Source organism: Podarcis liolepis, assembly GCF_965112155.1.
Source record: "Podarcis liolepis genome assembly, chromosome: 14".
Taxonomy (NCBI): domain Eukaryota; kingdom Metazoa; phylum Chordata; class Lepidosauria; order Squamata; family Lacertidae; genus Podarcis; species Podarcis liolepis.
The window spans coordinates 33,797,442-33,819,896 of NC_139569.1; the positions used below are offsets into that span (position 1 = coordinate 33,797,442).

Genomic DNA, 22,455 nt, shown 5'->3' on the forward strand with positions numbered 1-22,455 from the left:
TCTCCAGCCTGTATATGGGTACTTACCGTATTTTTCGTCCCATAGGACGCAGTTTTTCTGTCTTAAAAACTAAGGGGGAAAGTCTGTGCGTCCTATGGAGCGAATGCAGGGGGGGAGGCAAGCAGGAAAAGCCCCCAAGAGCCACACACAAGCTTCGCGCGGCTCTTGCGGGCTTTTCCCCAGGAGGGAGAAGGGACTGACGCGGCCAGTCAGTCTCTTCTCCCTCCTCTAGAAAAGCCTTGCGCAATCGCTCCAGTCGTGGGAGGCTGCGCAAGGCTAAAGAGGAAGCCCGGGCAGCGAGCGGGATGGATCGCACTCGCTGCCCAGGCTTCCTCTTTAGCCGTGCGCGCCTCTCCAGCCGCAGGAGGCTGCACAAGGCTAAAGAAGCCAACTTTTAAAAAATCTCTCTATCTCTACCTCTTTTTCTTTTTTCGTCCTTTCTCCACCCCCTTATTTTCCTCTGGATCAGTGTTTTTATCTAGATTAACGTTTTAGTTTGGAGGGGGGGAATATTATAAAAAAGGAAACTTTGCAGCTTTTATTTTAGTATACAATAAAAACAGATTAAACAAAACACAAGAGAAGGAACTAGCATAGAAGAAGAAGAGAAAAGGGAAAGAGGGAGGATACAAAGCCATTTACCAGAGGTAGATCTTAACCCTTGCCTCACCTGGGAGCTTCTCTGGACAGGAATTCCCTCGGCTTAAGTGGGGTGAGGGAAGAGTGGCAGGTAGGGGGGTACCTACCTAGACAGTGAAGCCACATGTCTCTCCAATGAAAATTGGGAGTGGGCATTGTGTGAAGTGGCTGTGGATCTCCTGCCGCAGAAGTGTAGGACTGTATAGAGTTGGGAGGGCCACCCGAGGGTCATCTAGCCCAGCCCCTCACAATGTAGGAATCACAGCTAAAGAATGCCAGGCAGGTGGTCCCCCAACCGCTGCTTAAAAGCCTCCAGTGGTGGAGACCCCCAACAACCTCAGAGGTCACAGAATTGCAGGGTTGGAAGGGAACCCCAGGAGTCATCTAGTCCAGCCCCGGTGGACAGCGGGCATGATCCATCCCGCTGTGCAAGGCTAAAGATGCTGCTCAAGGCTAAAGAGGAAGCGCACAGCCTGTCCGTTACTCTTTGGGGCTGGGGGGGGGAATAATATTTTTTTCCTTGATTTCCCCCTCTAAAAACTAGGTGCGTCCTGTGGTCCGGTACGTCCAATACGGTATTTCCCCGCTCTTTGCTCCTCTGACTCTACCATCCTGAGCTGGCCAAACACACCCCTACATCCTGAAATACTCTTCCCATTCTCACTTACTGCCCTTACGCCTTGAACTCTTGTTGTTTCTGAAAGTGCATGCGAAACCACCTCTCTTCCTCAAAATGTTCCTCAAAAACTCATCTTTGCTGCACACACAACCAACAGACACGTTATGCTTAATTGCAAATAGTAACCTTGGCAAACATTCACGTCGGCGCTCTCGCCCGCCTCTCCACTTCCATCTCTTCTATTGGGCTCCCCATTGACAATTTCACCACTGCAAGCTCTGTGAGGCCAAGGAAGTGGCTGCAACTTGCTTTTGCTACAAAACTCTGCAAAGCTTATGAGTTACACGCATGCGTGCACACCTGAACAAAGCAACCAAGTGAAGGCTACCTATATACCAGTATAAGCAAACCAGTGAAGCCTCCTCTGAATTCCTTCATTGCAGGGGGTTGGACTAGATGAAGGTATCTCAGGGTACCTTCCAGTTCTTACAATTCTATGATTCCAGCAAATCAAGAGAGTTAAGTTATCAAAAAGGATAGTTTTCGTTACATGCAACACTTGGTGTCACCTATGTGAGTTTTGCGCATGGGGGGGGAGGTCCTCAAAAAAGGGATAATAGGCTGGAGTTTTAAAAGCCTGGTGAATTACCCAGGACAACATGGCTATGACTCAATGGCTACTAGCCATGATGGCTACTAGCCAAGGTTGGAGGCAGCAATGCTTCAGTTGCTGGAAGCGACAGGAGGTGAAAATGCCTATGTGCTCAGATCCTGCTTGACAGTTTCTCACAGGCATCTGGTTGGCCACTGGATGCTGGACTACATAGGCCATTGGTCTGATCCCCCAAGATCTTTTTCTTATGAAGCCTACAAAGGGCTATGTTTCAGGGGAAGGAAACATGCATTTAAAAGGAGATGGTCCCATGCTCAGCATCCTGATATGTCCAGTTAAAATAACCCAGGTAGCAACACTGAAAAAGATCTCTGGCTATAATACAGTGGTACCTCGGGTTACAGACACTTCAGGTTACAGACGCTTCGGGTTACAGACGCCACTAACCCAGAAATAGTACCTCGGGTTAAGAACTTTGCTTCAGGATGAGAACAGAAATCGTGCTCCGGCAGCACGGCGGCAGCAGGAGGCCCCATTAGCTAAAGTGGTGCTTCAGGTTAAGAACAGTTTCAGGTTAAGAACAAACCTCCAGAACGAATTAAGTTCTTAACCTGAGGTACCACCTTATTGAAAACTGACTGAGCCAATGAATTGCTTTGGATCTCTATGTATTGTACGGCCAACACTCTGGTGGTGTGTATATATCTGTGTGTTAGTTAACAAAAGCACTTCCCCTCGCGATCTTCACATAGGCCCATAAGAAAACCCCACCACCATCAGCTAAACTATTGGCTCCCTGGAAGTTGAACTTTCTGTATATGGTAAAGGGGTCGGGGCGGGGGGTGAGTGGGATAAAATAATTTCCCAATCAATCAATTACATTTTTAAAAGCTTCCACTCCGTTAGAAGCGGGGGGAAAGAAAATGAGCTGGTTTCAATTACGGGCTCGTTTGTGCCAGAATCCTTGCCAAAAGTTATAATTCAGTACATGAACATTAGCTTCTTACAGCCTCGCTGAGAACAAGGGTGCTTAATCGATGCCACCTAAATGATTCGGAGGAAAAAAGATGAGCCACGAACGAAGGAAGCCTCTTAAATCACGGCTCTCAGGTGGATTGCAGGCACCAGTTTTGCTGAATAATACACCATGTATTTAAAGTACTCTAGTACCACTTTAGCAGTCATGTCTTTCCCCAAATAATTCTAGGAGCTGCAGTTTCTTATAGGTGCTGAGCGTTGTTTGAACTCTATTCCCCTCCAAGAACTCCCCTACAATTTCCAGAGTTCCCTGGGAAGAGGGATGGGTTGTTAATTTACTGGGAATTCCAACTCTGTGAAGGGAATAAGGGCCTCTTAACAACTCTCAGCCCCTTACCAAACTGTGGCTCCCAGAATGCATTGGAGGAAGCCCTGACTGTTAAAGCAGTATAACAAGTGTTTTAAACGTGTGCAATGGATGCAGCCTAAGTATAGCTGAGTGCAGAAGGTCAGCCCCCCTGTTGTGAAAAGCAATCCACCTAAAGAGCCTGCAATATCCTGTCACTTTCTCCTAACGTCCCACTACACCAGGGGTTGTCAACCTGGTCCCTCCCGCACACTAGTGGGCGTTTCAGGATTCTAGGTGGGCGGTAGGGGGTTCTACAGCACAAGTGGAATCCTCCTTCCATTAAGCACTGGTGGGAGGTAAGGAAATTTTACCATCAAGAAAGATGCATTAGGGGGCGGTGGGTATAAAAAGCTTGACTATACACTCAGCCAGGACAGGCTTGGTTCTTAATGCTTTTGGGTCCCAAGGTGCAGGGAAGAGATTTAGCTATTGTCTATCCCCCTCAAGGGGATATTGTCTATCCCCCCCCCCAAGGGGACGCGGGTGGCGCTGTGGGTTAAACCACAGAGCCTAGGACTTGCCGATCAGAAGGTCGGCGGTTTGAATCCCCATGACGGGGTGAGCTCCCGTTGCTCAGTCCCTGCTCCTGCCAACCTAGCAGTTTGAAAGCACAAGTAGATAAATAGGTACCACTCTGGCAGGAAGGTAAACGGCATTTCCGTGCGCTGCTCTGGTTCTCCAGAAGCGGCTTAGTCATGCTGGCCACATGACCCGGAAGCTGTACGTCAGCTCCCTCGGCCAATAAAGTGAGATGAGCGCCGCAACCCCAGAGTCGGTCATGACTGGACCTAATGGTCAGGGATCCCTTCACCTTTATCCTCCCCAAGATCCCTGACTGCCCCCTTTCTCTACTATCATATGGAGAAGCACCGGAACATTGGGAGCTGACTTGTACGGAGTCAGAACATTGGTCCATCCAGCTCAGGACTGTCTACACTTTCTGGCAATCTCTCTCCAGGCTTCCAAGCAGAAAGTGTTTCCCAGCCCTATCAGGAGACGCTAAAGATTGAACCTTGGACCTTCTGCATGCAAAGCAGATGTTCTACAACTGAGCTGCAGACCTTCCCCAGAAGCATTGCATTCCCAAATCCAAAAGGCATTACATTTGCAAGCATTGATTCGGTTTGAGGGCTAAAGTTGCCCACCACTAACACTGAATGGCCTAACATCTGATAGCATGCACCTCAAGTGGATATGGTGCCTATATGCCCTTCACGCATATAGGCATCATATGCCCTTCACGCCTTTCATAAAGGCAGACATTTATTACCTGGCTCTCAGAACACTGTTGAAAGAATTGAAGTCAGGCCAGCTTGTCTGCTTTAGGGGTTGAAGAAAGGACTTGAACTCTTTCCCCCCGCGTTCCTGCCACACACTTGATCAAATCTAATAGTACTTTGGCTAATGTAAAACAAAGCAAACGGCTATTTACACGCACCCGGAAAACTGGATTTGCCCCTTCCAAGCAAAAGGTCACGAATACGTTTGTAGTTTGCAGAGCAGAGGTGGAGAACCTGTGACCATCCAGATGCCATCGGACCACATCTCCCATCACCCAATGCATGGCTAAACTATGGAACTCACTTTCCAGAGGGCAGCGATGCCTTCCAACTTGGACGGCTTTAAAAGTATTAGTGATAGAACAAGACTAGCAACGGCTACTAGACATGATGGCTATGCTTTGCCTTGGCAAGTGGAGGCTGCAGTGCTTGTGAATGCCACTTGCTGGAAACCACAGGAAGAGAGAGTGCTAATGTGCTCCCCCAAGCATGTGACTGGTCGCCGTGAGAACAGGATGCTGGACCAGACAGGCCACTGGCCTCTTCTTCATGGTCCATGTTGGCTGGGGTGATGAGCTGGAGTCTTAATCTGTAGGGCCACAGACTGCCCACTTGCATTAAAGAGAAGGGGATATTCAACCTGCAGAATGCATCACACTCCTGGCCATTCCTTTTCTTTTCCCCTTGCAGAGGAGCCATTAAGCTGGGAAGTCCACCATCGCCAACAGGCTGTTCTGTGTCTACCCAATTGCATCACTTCCTACCTATGCAGCTTGATTTAGTAATTCTTGCGGTGTCTGCAACAAGCAGAGGAAGAGTCTCAGACCGAAGAAACAAGAAACTGCAAGGAGGCCCAGTGGTAGAGCATCTGCTTTTGATGCAGAAGGTCCGTGGTTCAATCCCCACTATGTCCTGAAGAAACCCTGCAGAGCGGCTGCCTGCCAATGCAGGCAACACTGAGCTAGCCAGTGTAGCTGACTCTGTGTAAGGCAGCTGCCTGTGTTCATTCGAAGAACATCAAAACATGAATTCATACGGGCCAGAAAGTGCTTGGCCTAAAGTCTCTGGGTAGTCTATATCTGAAATTATTTGCATGTGGCTGCGTGTAAGCAACTAAGGACATAAGAGCCTGCTGGATCAGGCCAGTGGATCATTGAGTCCAGTATCCTGTTCTCACAGTGGCCAACCAGATGCCCCAATGGGAAACCCACAGGCAGGACCAAAGGGCAAGAGAACTGACCCCACCACCCTGCTGAACTGGCATTCAGAAGCATCACTGCCTGCAGCCATGGGGGAAGAGCAGAGTCAAAACTCGGGTTTCAATCATTTGGTCAAATTAAGCTGTTTTGGTTTCATTCCTTAAACAGATGCAGGGCAAATATTTCACCCCACCTGTCTTATAGGATAAACCCCCGTTACTGTCCAGCAGGATCCTTCTTCAAGTCACCGAGCAGGAAGCTTTAGAAATGAGATAGAGATGAGATGCCCTCTTGGGGGATTTCGATCACAACAGCAGGCACACAAAGCTGTTATAAAGATTGGCTGCCCATCAGGACACAGGCAAGGCCTCCCTGGTCAATCCCAGTGCCCATCTGTCAGTGCTTAAGAGAAGCCAGCAGGTATTCAGCAAGACACCCCCCCCCCCCTCCTGGAATTATGAAGCAGGTTTGAGATGCTTATGGGGAGGGAGGAGGGGAAATAAAACAAGATTCCCTTCCTCTCTAATGCAAGCCTTTATCTTCTTAACAGATGGGAAGCTAGCAGCACATATACAAAGGAAGCAAGCTGGTCTCAATCTCTCTCCCCTCCGCTCCAGAGATCTCCAAAACCAAGGGAGGGTGTGTCATGTATTTTCACATACAGAATTATCATGCCAAGGAAGCTAACTGGCAGAACTTACAAGCCGCATTCCCTATGCCAGGGATTGTTCTCTTGTGAGAGAGGGCCGCCAGAGAGGAGTGGCTCTCACATCCCTGAAGAGCAAGGAACAGGCAAAAGAAAACCCTGGGAATGAATTCCTGGAAGAGGAGGACAGGTGAGAGGGTTCTCTCCCCATCTCCCATGCGCAGTGGAAAGAGAGACCCGTTTAACATGCACCATGCGGTTGTGCAGAGTGGGAGGAAGGTGATGGGGTGTCAGTGAGACAGGCCTTGCCACATGCATCGCTGGGCACGGAAGAGAGACGCAGGATAGCAGTTAATTGCAAGGTAAAAGCTAGGGAGACAGGGAGCTGCCTTATGAGTCAGACCACTGGGTTCATTTAGCACGGGGCTGTCTAGGGGGACTGGCAGTGGCTCTTCACGATTTCAAACTGGGGCCTCTGCCAGTCCTACCTAGAGGTTCTGGGGACTGAACCCCAAACCTTCTGCATGCCTTACCACTGGACCACAGTTCTTCCTAACAATCTAAGGTTCTAGTCCTCATTGTCCTGAATAAAAAGTTGACTGGAATGGGAAGCTGCTTTAGATCACTGGCCCGTACTCTCTCAGTGACTCTCCAGGGTAGAGGCCTCTCCCAGCCCTACCTGCAGTGCACTCTGAATGCAAAGCAGGCGCAGCAGCAATGAGCCATGTCCTGTCCCACAAATGGGTGTTAGAAGCCTTCCTAGCCACACAACAGAGGGTAAATTAAGTCTGCGGTTCAGAAGGTGGGTGGGAGGAAAGAATGGAGGTCCTCACCTGTAAGCCGCCACCGCTCGGTTCTGCAGGTATTTCTGAGCCGTCATGACCCCCACGAAGAGGAAGTTCTTGGCAGGCAGGATCTCGCCTTGGTGCTCGGCAGGGTCCTGATGCCACAGCAAGGCCCCCCGGGAGTCTCGGTGCAGCAGCCCCCCACTGGCCTTTGTCCGGCACCCTTCCAGGCTGGCCTTCCGCCGGTGCTGCCCTGCTCTCTTCAGCTCCGAGGCTCGAGGGAGGATGAGCCGGGAAGCCAGGATGAAGCCCAGCACCAGACCGAGCAACACGCTGAGCCAGGAGCGGCGGCTTCTGCCAGCCATTCCCCACCCCCTGCCTCAGCACACCCAGGGCCCCCCAAAACAGACACACACACCCCTCAATTTCAGATCTCCAGAACAGGGCGCCTTCTCTTTCCGTCCCTTGGCCACACACTAGAGCTCCCCCCAAAACAGGAAGCACCCCAAGAGTAGTGCGTGGAGGGGGGGTAGGTCTGAGCTCTGGAATCCGAAAGGGGGGTTTCCTGCACCCCTCTCTGCCTTCTGAGGCCTCCCTCTTCCTGTCCTCCCCAGATATCCCAGTCCTCTGCCACCTACCTCAGTTCTGAGCTTTTCTGTACCCCTTCTTCCCAAACCCCACCAACTCAGCAGGATTCCGCCGCCCCACAACCTAACTGACCACTCCCCCTCCCCAAAGGAAACCTAAGCACTCTTCCCAACTGCGCCTTGCACTCTTCCCAACTGCGCCTCCCCCCACCGCGCCTTGCTTAATCGGCTGCCTGCAAAAAGAAAAAGGGAAAGCGCCGCCTTGCCTCCCCCTTTCTTGCTTAGGACGCCCCCCCCCCTCAAAAAAGAGCAGCCCTCTCTTTATCTCTCTGCCGCCCCTTCTCTTTCCTGGCCGCCTCCTTCCCGCAACTCCAGCTGGGACACCCCCACCTCCTCGCTCCGGCCCAGGAGCGCCCCGCGCCCCCGGCCCTTCCTCCTCCTCCTCCTGCTCCTAGCCGGCCCGGCTGGGCTGCCCCGGCGGCGAAGGGAAGCTCAGCGTCTCCGAGAGCGCCGCGGCCATGGGGGAGCCTCCCGCTCCGCCTCCTCCGGCGGCGGCTGTGCTGCTGTGCCGGGGAAGCGCGCTTTGTTCGGACGCCTCCGCCGCTTCTTCCTCCTCTCCCTCCGCCTCCTTTGCGGCCGCTAGTGCTGCCGTGGCTCGCCGCCTGGACGCAGCCCGGGGCCGCCGCCTGCTCGCCGGGCGCCCGCGGGCTCCGCCTGGCCCTGCTGCTGCTTCCGCGGCTGCTGCTCCTCCTGCCGCCGCCGCCACCGCTCCTGCCCGGCCCGGGGATACTGCCCGCGCATCCCCACACAGCTCAATTCGCCATGGCGCGCCGGGGCGGGGGGAAAAGAGGGCGGAGCGGGGAGGCGGAGGCGAGCCAGCCCCTGGCCGCCACCTCTCCGCCTGCCAGCCAGACGGCCCGGCCGCCGTTCAGGGCGCACGGAGCCCGGGCGCAGCGCAGCGCGTCCCGGACGCAACCCTCGGCCTCTCCCGCTCGCTCGCTCGCTCTTCGCCAGCGGCGGGCTCCGAGGAGAAAAGGGGGTCTCTCCCGCACTTGGCAGGCCGAGGGAGGAGGGAGGCTGCTGGCAGGGAAGCCGGGGGGCCCCGGAGAGGGAAGGCCGGCGGGGAGGAAGGAAAGGGGAAGAGGGAGGGAGGCTCGAAATCGAGATTTTTTGAATGACGACTCGCCTCGCCTCGCCCGGCCCAGCCTGGCAAATAAGAACGCGGGCAAGTTACTAGCCCCTAAGAACAAAAGTTCTGCTGCGTTAAAGCGGGTTGTTGTTATTTTGATTATATATGTTGTGGTTCTATATTTAGATTTTGTACTGTGAACAGCCCTGAGACCTCCGGGTATAGGGTGGTATAGAAATTCAATAAATAATAATAAATAATACAGGGTGAGTCCTTTAAAAGAGGCCCCGTGGATGCAGAGTACACATGTTCCATGGAACCTCTTTAAAGACTCACCCTGTATTTATAAGGAGAGCTTGTTGCATCAGGCCGATGGCCCACCTAGTCCAGCATGGTGGTGGCCGACCAGGTGCAGGCAGGACCTGGGCACAGGGGCACGCTGGCATTCAGAAGCATTACTGCCTTCCACTGTGGAGGCAGAACAGTAGTCACCATCCCTAGTAGCCATCGGTAGCCATTCTTCATGGAAGTTCCCAATCCTCTTTTAAAGCAATCCAAATTTGTGGCCATCTCCAGCCCAGCCCTTGCCAGTTTGGGGCCACCTTTCCAGCTGTTTTGGACATCATCTGATGGGAACTGTCATCCTAAAGAGCTGGAGAGGGAGCCCCAGAAATATTCACCCAAAGATTCCCTGCCAGATTCTTCTTGGAAGTGATTATCCCTTGCTGTGAGTAAAAGTGAGGAAGCCAGAACTAGTCCTGCATTCTAGGTCCTGATGGCCCCCACATCTGGTGCATATACAGAGATAGACTGCATCTGGACATGGAGGTTCTTTTCACCTGACCTTAAGTGTGGCGAATAGCCAGAGACTTACCTGGTCCTTTTTCAGATGCTCGGAGCTAATTGGTTCGAAATGCCATTGATTTCAGTGGGCTGTATTTCTAAGTTAATCAGTGATCCAATGTATGCTTAGGGCCCCATCTGCACTATGCCTTTAAAGCGCTATCATACCACTTTTAATAGTCATGGCTTCCCCCAAGAATCCTCCCCATTCCATGTACAACAGCCAATGAGGCTGGCTATTGAATCTCACTTCAATGCTGGCAACAAGATGGAACCCTCCGCTGCACCTGAGGGTAGCAAACCTAGGAGGCACAGGACTCTGTCAACTCTTTGCCACCTCTCAGCATCTGCTGTCAGAGGCAGCTGCCTCACTGTGCCTCGTGATGGGGCTGGTACGTTCTGTGTCTGCAGGCCCACCCAAAAGAGGGACAGTTGGCCTCTGACTTTGTAGATTAATGAGCCTCAATGTGGCCCCAAAATGAGCAGGTCTTCTCAGGGCTATCTTTTGTATCCGGGTTCCAATAAAGTAAAGGTAAAGGGGCCCCTGACCATTAGGTCCAGTCGTGACCGACTCTGGGGTTGCGACTCTCATCTCGCTTTATTGGCCGAGGGAGCCGGCGTACAGCTTCCGGGTCATGTGGCCAGTATTACTAAGCCGCTTCTGGAGAACCAGAGCAGTGCAAGGAAACGCCGTTTATCTTCCTTCCGGAGCGGTACCTATTTCTCTACTTGCACTTTGATGTGCTTTCGAATTGCTAGGTTGGCAGGAGCAGGAACCGAGCAACGGGAGCTCACCCCATCGCGGGATTCGAACCGCCGACCTTCTGATCGGCAAGTCCTAGGCTCTGTGGTTTAACCCACAGCGCCACCCGTGTCCCATTATTCTGGTTCCAATACCTGAGGACATAATACATATGCATGGCAATTTAAAGCAGGGGGCTGAGGGCCAAATGCAGCCTGCCAAGCCTTTTTATCTGGCCCTTGGGACTGGCCCCCAGGCCATGCACACCCTCTCCCTAGACTAAATCCCTTCATCAGACCATCAGACCATCCCCTAGGCCAGGGGTGTCAAACTTCCAAGAGACTGCTTGGGACTGATCTTCCAAGAGATCTACTCCCACTATAAATAAACTGGCAGTGATCTACCCATTGATCTGCCCATTGGTTTGCCCCTGGAAGATTGCTCTGAAGGGAATGTGGCCCACCTCTAATTTAAGGTTTGCATGTAATTAAGGGAAGACTGGTACACTGGATGCAAGTATTTCAATGGGGAAAGTTATGTGAAGGCCACAATTCTAAGATAAAGAGTCCAGGCACTGCATGCCAAAGATCCCAGATTCACCACTATCTCCCATTAAAAGGATCTGAGAGATCAAAACTGGGAATTCCATTGAGACCTTGTAGAGCTGCTGCTAATTGGAGTAAGACAGTTCAGAGCTCTAGATGGATGACTCAGGATAAAGCAGCTTCATGCTGTATGTTCGTATAAACACTGCAGATGATACAGGCGGCCTCTTTATTACTTTATTACTCAACTCATATATTTTCCACTTGGAGATTGGAACTCCAGAACAAAATGTACGACCATAAGGCAGCAGCTTTCACGAATGCTCTGAGGTGGCCAATTTTATTTCTCCCACTCCTTGAATCGACTTGTGCCTGAGCCCAACCCGAACCCAAGGCATTGAAACACAGCCAGTGGTCTGTTTGAGTATTTTATCAGTGAAGTACTCTTATCTGAAGTTTACAATGTGGAGGAATGATAACGTTCTTATGTTCCTGGTCAGCAACCAATGGTCAATGTGGGTCAAAAGAAGGGCATAGGGTACAGCAGCCTGAGCCTCTGATAGGCCTCCCTTCCCCTCACAAAGCTGTCTTGGATTACAGCAGTGTTAGGCTTCCAGATATTTCTGAATGACAACTCCCATCAGCCCCAGCAATCATGGCAAATCGACTGTCAACATTGAAGCTTATTCAAGATAGGTGGATAGCAGAGCCTTCTGATTGGCTAAGAGGCTACCTAGACCAGGGGTCAGCAAACTTTTTCAGCAGGGGCCAGTCCACTGTCCCTCAGACCTTGTGGGGGGGGCAGACTATATTTTGGAAAATAAAAATGAACAAATTCCTATGTCCCACAAATAACTCAGAGATGCATTTTAAATAAAAGGACACATTCTACTCATGTAAAAACACGCTGATTCCCAGACCATCCAGAGGCCGGATTTAGAAGGCGTTTGGGCCAGATCCGGCCCCCAGGCCTTAGTTTGCCTACCCATGATCTAGACCAGTGGTTCTCAACCTTGGGTCCGCAGATGTTTTTGGCCTACAACTCCCATGATCCCTAGCTCACAGGACCAGTGGTCAGGGATGATGGGAGTTGTAGGCCAAAAACATCTGGGGACCCAAGGTTGAGAAAGGCTGACCTAGACAATAAAGAAGAAAACGTGGAGTTGCTAAGCGATCTGCTGGATTAGGCCAAAGGCCCATCTAGTTTATCTTGTCCAACTCCCACAAGAGGTAGTGAGGGCCACCAACCCAGATGGCTTCAAAAGAAAATTGCACACATTCAAGGAGAATGCATATTGATGGCTACTTGCCATGATGACACTGTTCTACAACTACTGCTGAAGGCAGTATACCTCTGAAGACCAGTTGGTGGGACTCAGAAGCAGGGAAGAAGAAGAAGGAGAAGAAAAAGAAAACAATGGCCAGGTGGCCTATGTTGAATGTTGCTCAATCTACTCCCCAGGCCTTTCTAACCTGGGCAACTTCAAGGCCTCTGCTCACCTCCCTTCCTACAGTTCTTCATTTCATTTTCAAATTAGACTTGGCCCAGAACAGCTCTTCAAATGCTTTTTTAAAAAAAAGTTCTGTAGTTCTTTAATTCTTGTTGGTTTTTATGTTTCAGTGTTGTTTTATGACCTGCATTGTGTTTCATATTCTACCTCTGCATATCACTTGGGTATTTTCTGAATGTAGAGCAGTTTGTGAAACCCTGCAAGAAAGTTTAAAAAGTCGTTGGAATAAAAGATGGCTAGATGGCTGTCCGCTGTCAAGGAGGGCACCTTGCCTCCCTTGCCATCTTTCATTTGTTTAGCTCAAGGAAAATCACACAACCAGTGTACTCCAGCAAAGAGAAGAGTGTTCAAAACAGTAGCCTGTCTTCCTGTCCTTTGAGCAGATCCACAACACTCTCCTCTCTCTGTCTCTCTGTGTGTGTGTGTCTGTCTGTCTGTCTCTCTCTCTCTCTCTCTCTCTCTCTCTCTCACACACACACACACACACACAAGCACACCATTGTCATTCCAGCTTCATTTCCAAGTTGCTCTCAGAGCAGCCTCTCTCTTGGAGACACACACAGGGGATGTGATGTAAAATCCACTGAAATCCAACTTTGTTATATAATGTGACTCAACTTCTACCTTCAAGCAAAGCTGTCTCAGTCTCCCACAGGGCTTTCCAATCTATGTTTATTTTTATTTCCCCTTTGCAACATGGTCAAAGAGTCTATTATTTCCTTGTTGTTATTAAAAATAGGAAAGAGGAGTGAGAGCTGCATCTAAATTTTGCAGTGTAGTCTGCTTCCAGGCAGTCCACTGCATTCTGCTGCCCCCTTTTCAGTAGTCGGTTCCCACCCCCTAACAGTCAGTCAGTTGTCTGCTAAGTACTGTATGTTCTGATCTCATTGGGTTATGGGGTTGAGGGACAGAGGGGTACCCCCCCTTAAGTATTTTCCATTTGGAAATTTATTGTACTTCTGAAAAACTCAAGATCTCCCTGAGCCTACTGCTGTCTTCCTATTCTGCATGGCTGATACAGTTTTGGCAGCAGAAGGACCTTAGGTAAGCCCTAAAATTCCCCTTTCAAAAAACTATTCATTGTACTTCTGCAAACCCCAAGGTTCCCCTAGCCCTGCTGCTACCATTCTGTTTTGCATGGGTCATACAGTTTTGCCTGTAAAAGAACTGGTACTTGGAGAACTAAATCACTATTTAGTATAAATGATTTGCATTTTAGGAGAGGTCCCAAGCTAGAAAACAGGCACAGAGCAATGGGCTTTGTGCTAAACTAGATGTGAGACCCCCCAGGAAATTTAGGAACAGAATTTCCCACATAAAAAAAAAGATTAAAGCAGCTACAAGGGTGAGGTGCACAAGAGGGGTCTGATGTTCAGGGGGTGAAGGCGTTTAACCCTTTTCTCCTGCACTGTTTCCCCCGAATGAATGGCACCCCCATGAAGGTGCCATATTGATGAATGGGTGGACAGATTGGAGAACAAAACTCTTGTCACTAAACAGATGCAAAGGAAGAGCCACAGAGCCCCTCTGCCCACCCACAGGGAATTACAGCCAGCGGTGGCTTCTAGTTCAATACTGGAAATTCAGGCTGCGGTGCTTGAATGCAAACCTCACCTGGTCACCCAATATAGCCAACTCACTCTGTTGCCTTAGGCAGGTTGTTATCTCTCAGCCTCAATTCCACCCCGCCTTACAGAGTTGTTGTAAGGACTAAGATACTGCACAGGAAGCACTTGGAACACTCAAAGCTACATTATTATATAATACAATATTTTTTTAGTAGTAGTGTTTTAATGTTCAGGCAACTTTCTTTCGGCCGAAGGAGACCAACAGAGTGCTGTTATAAAAGAGAGCTCAAATGCTCCCTGAAAAAAAAAACCTCACAAGGCCAAAATGGCAAAACATCTCTTTAAAATAGGCATTGGGCTAAGATGCAACTTTTCCATGAGGACGTGTGGCACAAGACGTGCCCTAGAATCGTATGGCAAAGACTTACAAAACCTTCCTAAAATGAATGCTGAGTGATGGGGCAGCTTCCTTCGTCTAATTGCTTGGTAGGCTGGTAGGTAGAGATTTTATAATGGCACGGACAGCAGTGTCCAGGTCATACTGAGTCAGACACCAGATGACATTCCAAACAACAGTCTCTTAAGGCCTATTTTCCCCCCTGAGTTGGTAAACCTATGTCTAGGCTGAGCTTCAGACAGAGGGTGGGGCAGAAGATAGATGGAGCAGTCGTGTCTCCGCTCTCTATTACTTTCACATATGTTCATTTGTAAATCCCATATATTGGGACTTCTAGTTTAGATAAATGGCGAGCAAGCAGCAACAGAAGGGTACACAATTATTCATGGCGTCATTGGCGTGGAGAAATCGGAGGCAAGTTTTTCTTCCTCTCTTGTGTCCTTGTGGTCATTCAATGAGGCTGAACGATGGAAGATTCAGGACAGTACTTTGAGCAGCACATCAGTAAACCATCATTAAACCAGAGGAGACAGTGGTGGCCACCAACTTGGATGGCTTTAAAGAGGAACAGGCAAATGGAGGAGAAGACTATTGGTGACCATGACAGCTGTGTACTACCTTCCAGTATTGAAGGAGATATATCTCTGAATACAAGGTTCTGAGAACTGCAAGTGGAGAGAGCACTTCTGTACTCAAGTCCTGCTTGCAGGCTTCCTACAGGCCTCTGGTTGGCCACTGTGAGAACAGCATGCTGAACTAGATGGGCCATTGGCCTGTTCCAGCAGCCAGGCTCTTCTTTATGTTCACTTCCAGACCAGTCTGCTGGCTTTTTTTGACCACAGAACATTTTTCATTCCTGGTACGTATACAGTCGTACCTCAGGTTACATACGCTTCAGGTTACATACGCTTCAGGTTACAGACTCCGCTAACCCAGAAATAGTGCTTCAGGTTAAGAACTTTGCTTCAGGATGAGAACAGAAATCGTGCTCCGGTGGCGTGGCAGCAGCAGGAGGCTCTATTAGCTAAAGTGGTGCTTCAGGTTAAGAACAGTTTCAGGTTAAGAACGGACCTCCGGAACGAATTAAGGACTTAACCTGAGGTACCACTGTACTCACTTACTGTATGCTACACAAACCATGTTGCAGTTGGTTCTATCGTTGATCTTTACGGTCAACTTTTTGAAACAAATTTCCCCCTTTATTTTTGTACAATTTTTTTCCACAAAAAAAATGTATTTTGGGGACTCCTCTAAAATATGCATTTTGTCCACTTTCCCCCTAAAAATACACATTTTACCTAAAATAATGGAGTTTGGGTACATTTATTGGGTTGAGAATTGAATCAGAAAAACTGAAGAATTACTGCATTCCAATCTGTGTGTTAGTCTGGGGAGTGTGGATCAGGTTTGTTTGCTTAAAAAATGTGGATGAAACAAAATATTCAGTCATCTCAATTTGCCTGATTGAATGCTCGCTCCACACAAAAACATTCCCCCCTGCAAAGAAAAACAGCACATCAGGAAGCAAGCTAGGATTAGAATTTCTACTCCCTGACAGGCTAGATTTCTGTTTGCAGAGAGTTTATTATATGGAGGAGCATTCCCCACCTACAGTCCGAAGTGGTACAGCCTCCAGGCTGGCCCTCTCTGTGAATATGAGGCCAAAGTTTCCATTCAAGCACCACACTTTTCCCTGCCAGCTACAAGGTCCCGTTTGTTCCTGAGTCTCAGAAAGAGAACAGCCAACCAATTCTTTTTTAAAAATGCTTTTTAAAATTAACGAAAATGAAAGCCGTCACCCAGAAATGAAGCTAGGCCTGCATGGTGCAAGTCAGACGGCTAGGTTTGCAGAAAAGGTTGGCGAGTATTTTAAAAACAGAGAAACTTGAGCAACATTTTAACAGTGAGAAGGACGCTGCCAGGCTCCCATGATAGTGCTCTCCTCTCCCTCTTTTGCAGGTACGACTATTCTGTGCAGAAACCACGTCCAAATTTTTGCTGGACCAGGACAGCTTCCTGTTTGCTGTTCCTGAGGGATGTGATGGACTACAATTAAGGAGACAGGAACACAGGCTGCCTTATACTGAGTCAGACCCATTGCTCAATCTCACTCGGTGTTGTCAACACTGACCACAAACAGCTCTCCAGGATTTTAGACACCAGGAGGCTTTCCCAGCCCTACCTGGGGATTGGACCTGGGACATTTAATTGGTATCTTGACTTGCTCACAGTCTGGCCAGCCAGATTACTGCCTTTATAACCCCAAGGTCCAGGAACTTCAGTGGAAATAGCTTAGAGATCCTCCAACTGGTGAGAAAGAACTGAAAACAATGGGTAGAAGCTAAATCCAAATGAACCTAAAGGTTAGCAATGAATTGAAGAAGTCAATATGCTGTAGCAAACCCTCAGCCAACAGATGCAGCCAGGGCTTTAGACTACCAGGAACACCCTTGTATTGCCACGAGGGGCAGATGAGGTTGTAGCAAATGGGAAAAGAACACTTTTATTATTATTATTATTATTATTATTATTATTATTATTATTATTATTTTCCAGCCTCCTGAGTCAAAGAGCTCCGAGCAAGTTTTCCTCTCTCCTCACAAGCTGCGAGAGAGATGTGGCAAGTGCATCTGCGTATATTTCAAAAGGCAGTATAATTCAAACCAGGGGCTAAATCAATATTAAAGAGAAGAAGAAGAAAAAACCTCTCCTGATTCCAGGGAAAGATGACATATCCTAAAATCACAAGCATTTTCTGACAGGAAAAGCCAGGAGCCAGTGTGGTTTTTGATGCAACGAAGGAAGTGGCTGGGCATTGCCGCATGACCCACTGGCTCCTTCCCGTAGGAAAAAAAACAACCCAGCTGTCAGAGCTGCCTTATTTTACTTGACAATGGTGGCAGCCGGAGGGGATGAAGAGAGGACAGGAAAGGGGTGAAGAAAAAGAAATGGGGCTTGCTGTACACGTGCCTACATTTCCCTAGGCAAACAAATACATAACGAAGCCCTGGACTTTTCAATTCGAACTGCCCCCAGCTGGAGTGCATTGTGGGGAATCATTGCTTTTGAAAACGAAATGAGATCAGAAGCAGCACAAGACACTGATGGATAGAGCTGTCACTGCGCCAAAGGCTTCTTGTGACTTCGGGGGTTTTTTGCCCATAGTGTATATTATTTATTTCCTTCCAAAACCTTAAAATAGCATGCAGCAGAAGGGGTGGGGACGCAGCATGCCACCAGCTGTATTCCACTATGATTCTGTTACCATCCAACTTTTCAAAGGTGAATATGGGTGAAAAGCAGCACTCTGGCTACAGAGCTACAAAGCTCCAAGTGGCTTAGCACTGCAACAGGGAGAGAGAGCGGCTTTCCAAATCCTTAGGATAAAAAGAACAGAGCAGCCTAAATGTGGTTGGTGTCAAGCAAGGAGAAGAACGTGGTCTCAAAAGCTTCACACTCCATGAAAGACCTGGCCAGGGATTCATAGGGTCCATGGCACCCTTGAAAGATTGCCTAGGCTTCTTGGTCAGCAGGCACCAACTATGCACTGACATTTAAAATTTCCCACAATGCACTAGAGCACCACTCTGGGGCATTAAGGGGGTTTTAAATGGCTCTTTACTAGGGTACCTGAGGCACTATGGGGGAATATAAAATGGTGGCTCATTGTTGCAACACCACTTGAGGATGGTACAAGCAGCAGGAAGGGGTCTATGGAGGGCATTATATCAATGACCCTGTCAAGAATGGAGCTGGATCTCATCCTCCTTGGGTTCCATGACAGGAAATTTTAAGGGGAGGTGACATAGCTGAGTAGAGTGTGTGCTTTTCATACAGAAGGTTCCCAATTCAGTCCTTGTTATTGCAGTCAAAAAGAATTGTGAATTACAGATGATGTGAAGGACTACACTGTCTGAGGCCCTGAAGAGTTGCTACCAGTCTGGGGCCACATTCACACAACTCATTTAAAGAACTATGATGCTGCTTAAGGCAGCCGCGGCTGGGAAGGTTCCCGGGAAGTATGGTTTGTTAAGGGTGCTGGGAGTTGCTGAGAGGTACCAATTCCCCTCACAGAGCTACAGTTCCCCATGTTTCCTGGGAAGAGGGATTGCTAAACCACTCTGGGAATTGTAGTTATGTGAGGGGGAATAACGGTTTCCTCACAACTTCCCAGAATTCTTTGGGGGAAGCCATGGCTGTTTAAGGTGGTATCATAGTGTTTTAAATGGGTGGCGTGAATGTGGCCTGGGTTAGGTGGACCAAGTGCATGGCTTGATATAAGGCGGTTCATAAGAAGCAATGACACAGAGAAAGGCTTTTTTCACCATGAGATAGACATGTGCACACACACATGCACACACTTAAGCTTATTTCTAGTCAATAAGCAATTTTAATTACACATCTCATAGACAGTTTTAAGTAGATGAATCAATTAAACCTCTAGGTGATTAACTGCAGGGGACAACTTCCATTTACTGAAAGAAATTTTAATACTTGGGGCTTAAAGTGTGTTCTTTTTGTCAAGCCTACTTCTGTGTGTTGCAGTATCAACAAATGGACTTCTAATGAGTGGTAGGCTGGCATCTTTCTCTCTCTTTTTAAAATACAAAACCTTTAAAATAAAAAATAGGAAAACATGTGGCTGCCACACAGGATGGTCCAGATTAAACCCCTCACATCTTCACATAAAGGTGATGGATTAACACAGGGGTGAGGAAGCTGTGGTCCTCCAGTTGTTGGTCTCCAGCACCCATAAACTCCTGCCAATATTTAGGGATGATGGGAGTTGTGGTCCAACAATACCTGGGGAGACATAGGCCCAGCCCTTAGTTAGCAGTTTGCCTCAAATCTTGGAACATAGGAAGCTGCCTTATACTGAGTCAGATCATTGAACCATCTAGCTCAGTACTATCTGCACGGACTGGCAGCAGCTCTCCAGGAAGTAAGCTCAACTAACCTCAGTGGGGCTCACTTCTGAGCAGACATCTATAGAAGTGCACAGTTTTGAAATTACCTTACATTCCTTCAGCATCTCAAAAAGGCGCTTCTGGGGAGGATTTGGCAATGTGCAGTTTTATTTGAATGCCATCAATCAAGCATGAAAAGGCAAGCCATCACCTAAAAGTTCTCTAATGTAAAGAGAGTCCTAATTACAGTTACAGATCCTCCAAAGTGTCCCTATTTTCCAGGGACAGTCAGAACTTACAGAAGCCGCCCCGTTTCTGATTTGATCCCAGAATATCCCACTTTTCCTTAGGATACTCCTATTTTCATCGGAAGAATGTTGGAGGGTGCGGAGTTATGCGATCCCTGAGCCAAGAAAATAAGTAACTATACAACTTTTAGAAGACATCTGAAGGCAACCCTGTATTTTTAAACTTTTAATGTTTTATTATGTTTTTATATATGTCGGAAGCCACAGAGTGGCTTGGGCAACCCAATCAGATGAGTGGGGTGTAAATAAAAAAATTATTAACTATTATCTGTTATGATTATTATCATCGAATAGAATAGATGTCCCTATTTTCATTGAAGAAATGTGGGTGGGTATGCAGTTAAGTAACAGATACAGATCAGAACCATGGAATTTGAGACATCTTGTAGACCACCTAGTCCCAGGTTAGCCAACATGGTGCCCTCCAAATGTATGTGGACACCTATACATTAATCCCTGATGGAGTTGACTGGCATTGGAAGTTCAACAGTGTCTGGAAGGAACCATGTTATGAAGCTAATTCATAGTTATTGAAGCCAAAGTAGGCCTGAAATTGCCATTTTGCAAGTGGGCACCCCAACCAGCCCATCAGAACCACGCAATCAGGGTGGGTGTGGGGAATACACCCCTTTTGCATATTCAAGGTAACAGAGTCATCGTGGAAAAACTAAACTGGGCAAGCAGGAGCATTTGTCTGGGTTAGAATTATTTCCAACAACTCTCTTTTTCTCTCTCCCTGGGCAGCACAGACACCTCCTGGCTCCTTGCAGATTTCCAGATGTTTAAAAGCATCCCCACTTCATCTTGTCAGGCAAATATTAATCATATCCTTGGATGAGCCATTGTGGAGATGTGTAGAGCGGCTCATTCAAAATCCAGACCGATGCTGCCCTCCAGAGGGTGTCACACAGCAAGGCACATGCGAGCCGAGAGCGAAGGCCACAGACGTTTCTCTTTTTGAGACAAGAGAGATAAACTAAATCAGTGACTTCTGATACCTTGGGATGGTGTGTTGCTGCTGCTCTGTATCTGAAGTCAGCCCATCCCAGAGTGCGTGTGTGCCTTATTGCATTAAGCCAGAAGTGGGCAACCTTTTTTCAGCCAGAAAGCCACATTTGCAACCTTCCAGCCATGGGAAGGGGACAGAAGGAAAAGTGAGAAGAGCGACAGAAGCAAATTTTACCTTCGTACAGTAGGCTAGTTTCTCCACGGACACTCACAGAGCCCTCTTGATCCTCCATCCCAACAATCAAGAAGCACAATCCGTGTTCGGGGACACATTCCAGGGAGTTGATGACCCTTGGGTCCCTTTCAGCTCTACAATTCTATGAAAAACAGTTGGGCGTGTGAAGCAGGGCTAGTGAGGGGTGTGGCACGGGCAGAGGTCCAGGGGCAGCAGAGAGGCATGGAAGGCCATATTCCCTAACCCACCCCCCATTGAATCCTCAGGAATCCCAGAGAGATCATCCAAATGCAGAACAAGAAGTGGCACGTTCAACAAACTGTTGCAGCGTGGAGTGCATCTGGTCAGCCCCGTGAGCTATACCCTCTTTCAGGATGTTCCATTCCGTCCAATTCTACACACACACACACCACCACCAGACTTCCACCTTCCACCATCAGCACTCTACTTCCACTCTGCTGTGCCTTCATTCAGCTGCTTTGGGTCACCTCCACCACGACCCCACCCAAAAGAAAACACACACATGTCCCTCTGCAAAACTTGGCTCCCCCCCCCTCCCTGCAAGCCTGCTTTTACCTCCTCCCTTGCGCACCGATGGTGCTGTTTTGGGGCTATTTCTCTCTATTGTCTGAGTCAGGTGAGGCTGTGCAATTGCTTGGGTTTGGCAAGGGTCTGTCAACTGAAGCCGAAACCTGCCAATGCAGAGATGAACCAAAAAGCTGGTTCTCGTGCCCTGGCTTATCCTGAGGCCATCCACATAGCTCAGTACAATCTACACAGCAGCTTTCCAGGGGACATCCTTCTTGGGAGCTGCCAGGAATTGAACCAGAGACCTTCTGCATGCAAAGCAGATGCTGCAGCCCTCCCCATAAAGCCAGTTACAGTAAGGGCAAGCCCACAGCTTGGCTGCGGTGAGCAGTAACTTTATGCTTTACTGAAGCTGGCGCAGAGCTTGTCCCACTTTGCCTTACTCATCGTGCAGCTTCTAGATCCCTCTCTGGGCGCTGCTAAGATTTTCCATTCCCATTCCAAAATCCAGGAGTGATTTGCTTTCGCAAAGTCTTGAGGGGAAATGTCCCTCCAGCTGCACGGCACTCGGCCAACATTTCACACACCGTCGCTCAATTCAGGCTTTTTAAAGAGGACCTGGAAGTGCAGCTCTCAACTCTTATGCTGTTCATCTGCCAGCCATGCAATTCTAACAGGATCACACCATCCAGTGTATTCTTGATTTTTGACTACAACCCAAGGGAGGAACCACTGACCCAGGGACAAGCAAGTGCTCAGCTGAAACCTTTAAGCCAGTGATGGCCAAACTTGGCTCTCCAGCTGTTTGGGGACTACAATTCCCATCATCCCTGACCACTGGGTCCTGCTAGCTCTGGATGATGGGAGTTGTAGTCCCAAAACAGCTGGAGGGTCAAGTTTGGCCACCACTGCTTTAAGCTGACTTGCCCAATATTTTCAAAGCATTTGGGCTGTGTACACACTCCTGCTAACTTCGCCTCCAGTGTGCTCTCACCACTGGTGTAACGGGGGGGTTAAACCAAATCAAAAACTTTTTCTC

General features: G+C 48.7%; 1 protein-coding gene across 1 annotated transcript in view; it reads right to left on the bottom strand.

Moving 5' to 3' along the window:
• The window catches only part of CHSY1 (chondroitin sulfate synthase 1), a 98,145-nt gene extending 89,535 nt beyond the window's left edge, over positions 1-8,610 (bottom strand). Inside the window, exon 1 of the mRNA XM_083475056.1 lies at positions 7,217-8,610. Coding sequence (XP_083331182.1) covers positions 7,217-7,533 — 317 coding nt within the window. The 5' untranslated portion in view covers positions 7,534-8,610. The remainder of the gene's footprint in view (positions 1-7,216) is intronic.
• Positions 8,611-22,455: the final 13,845 nt, after the last annotated feature.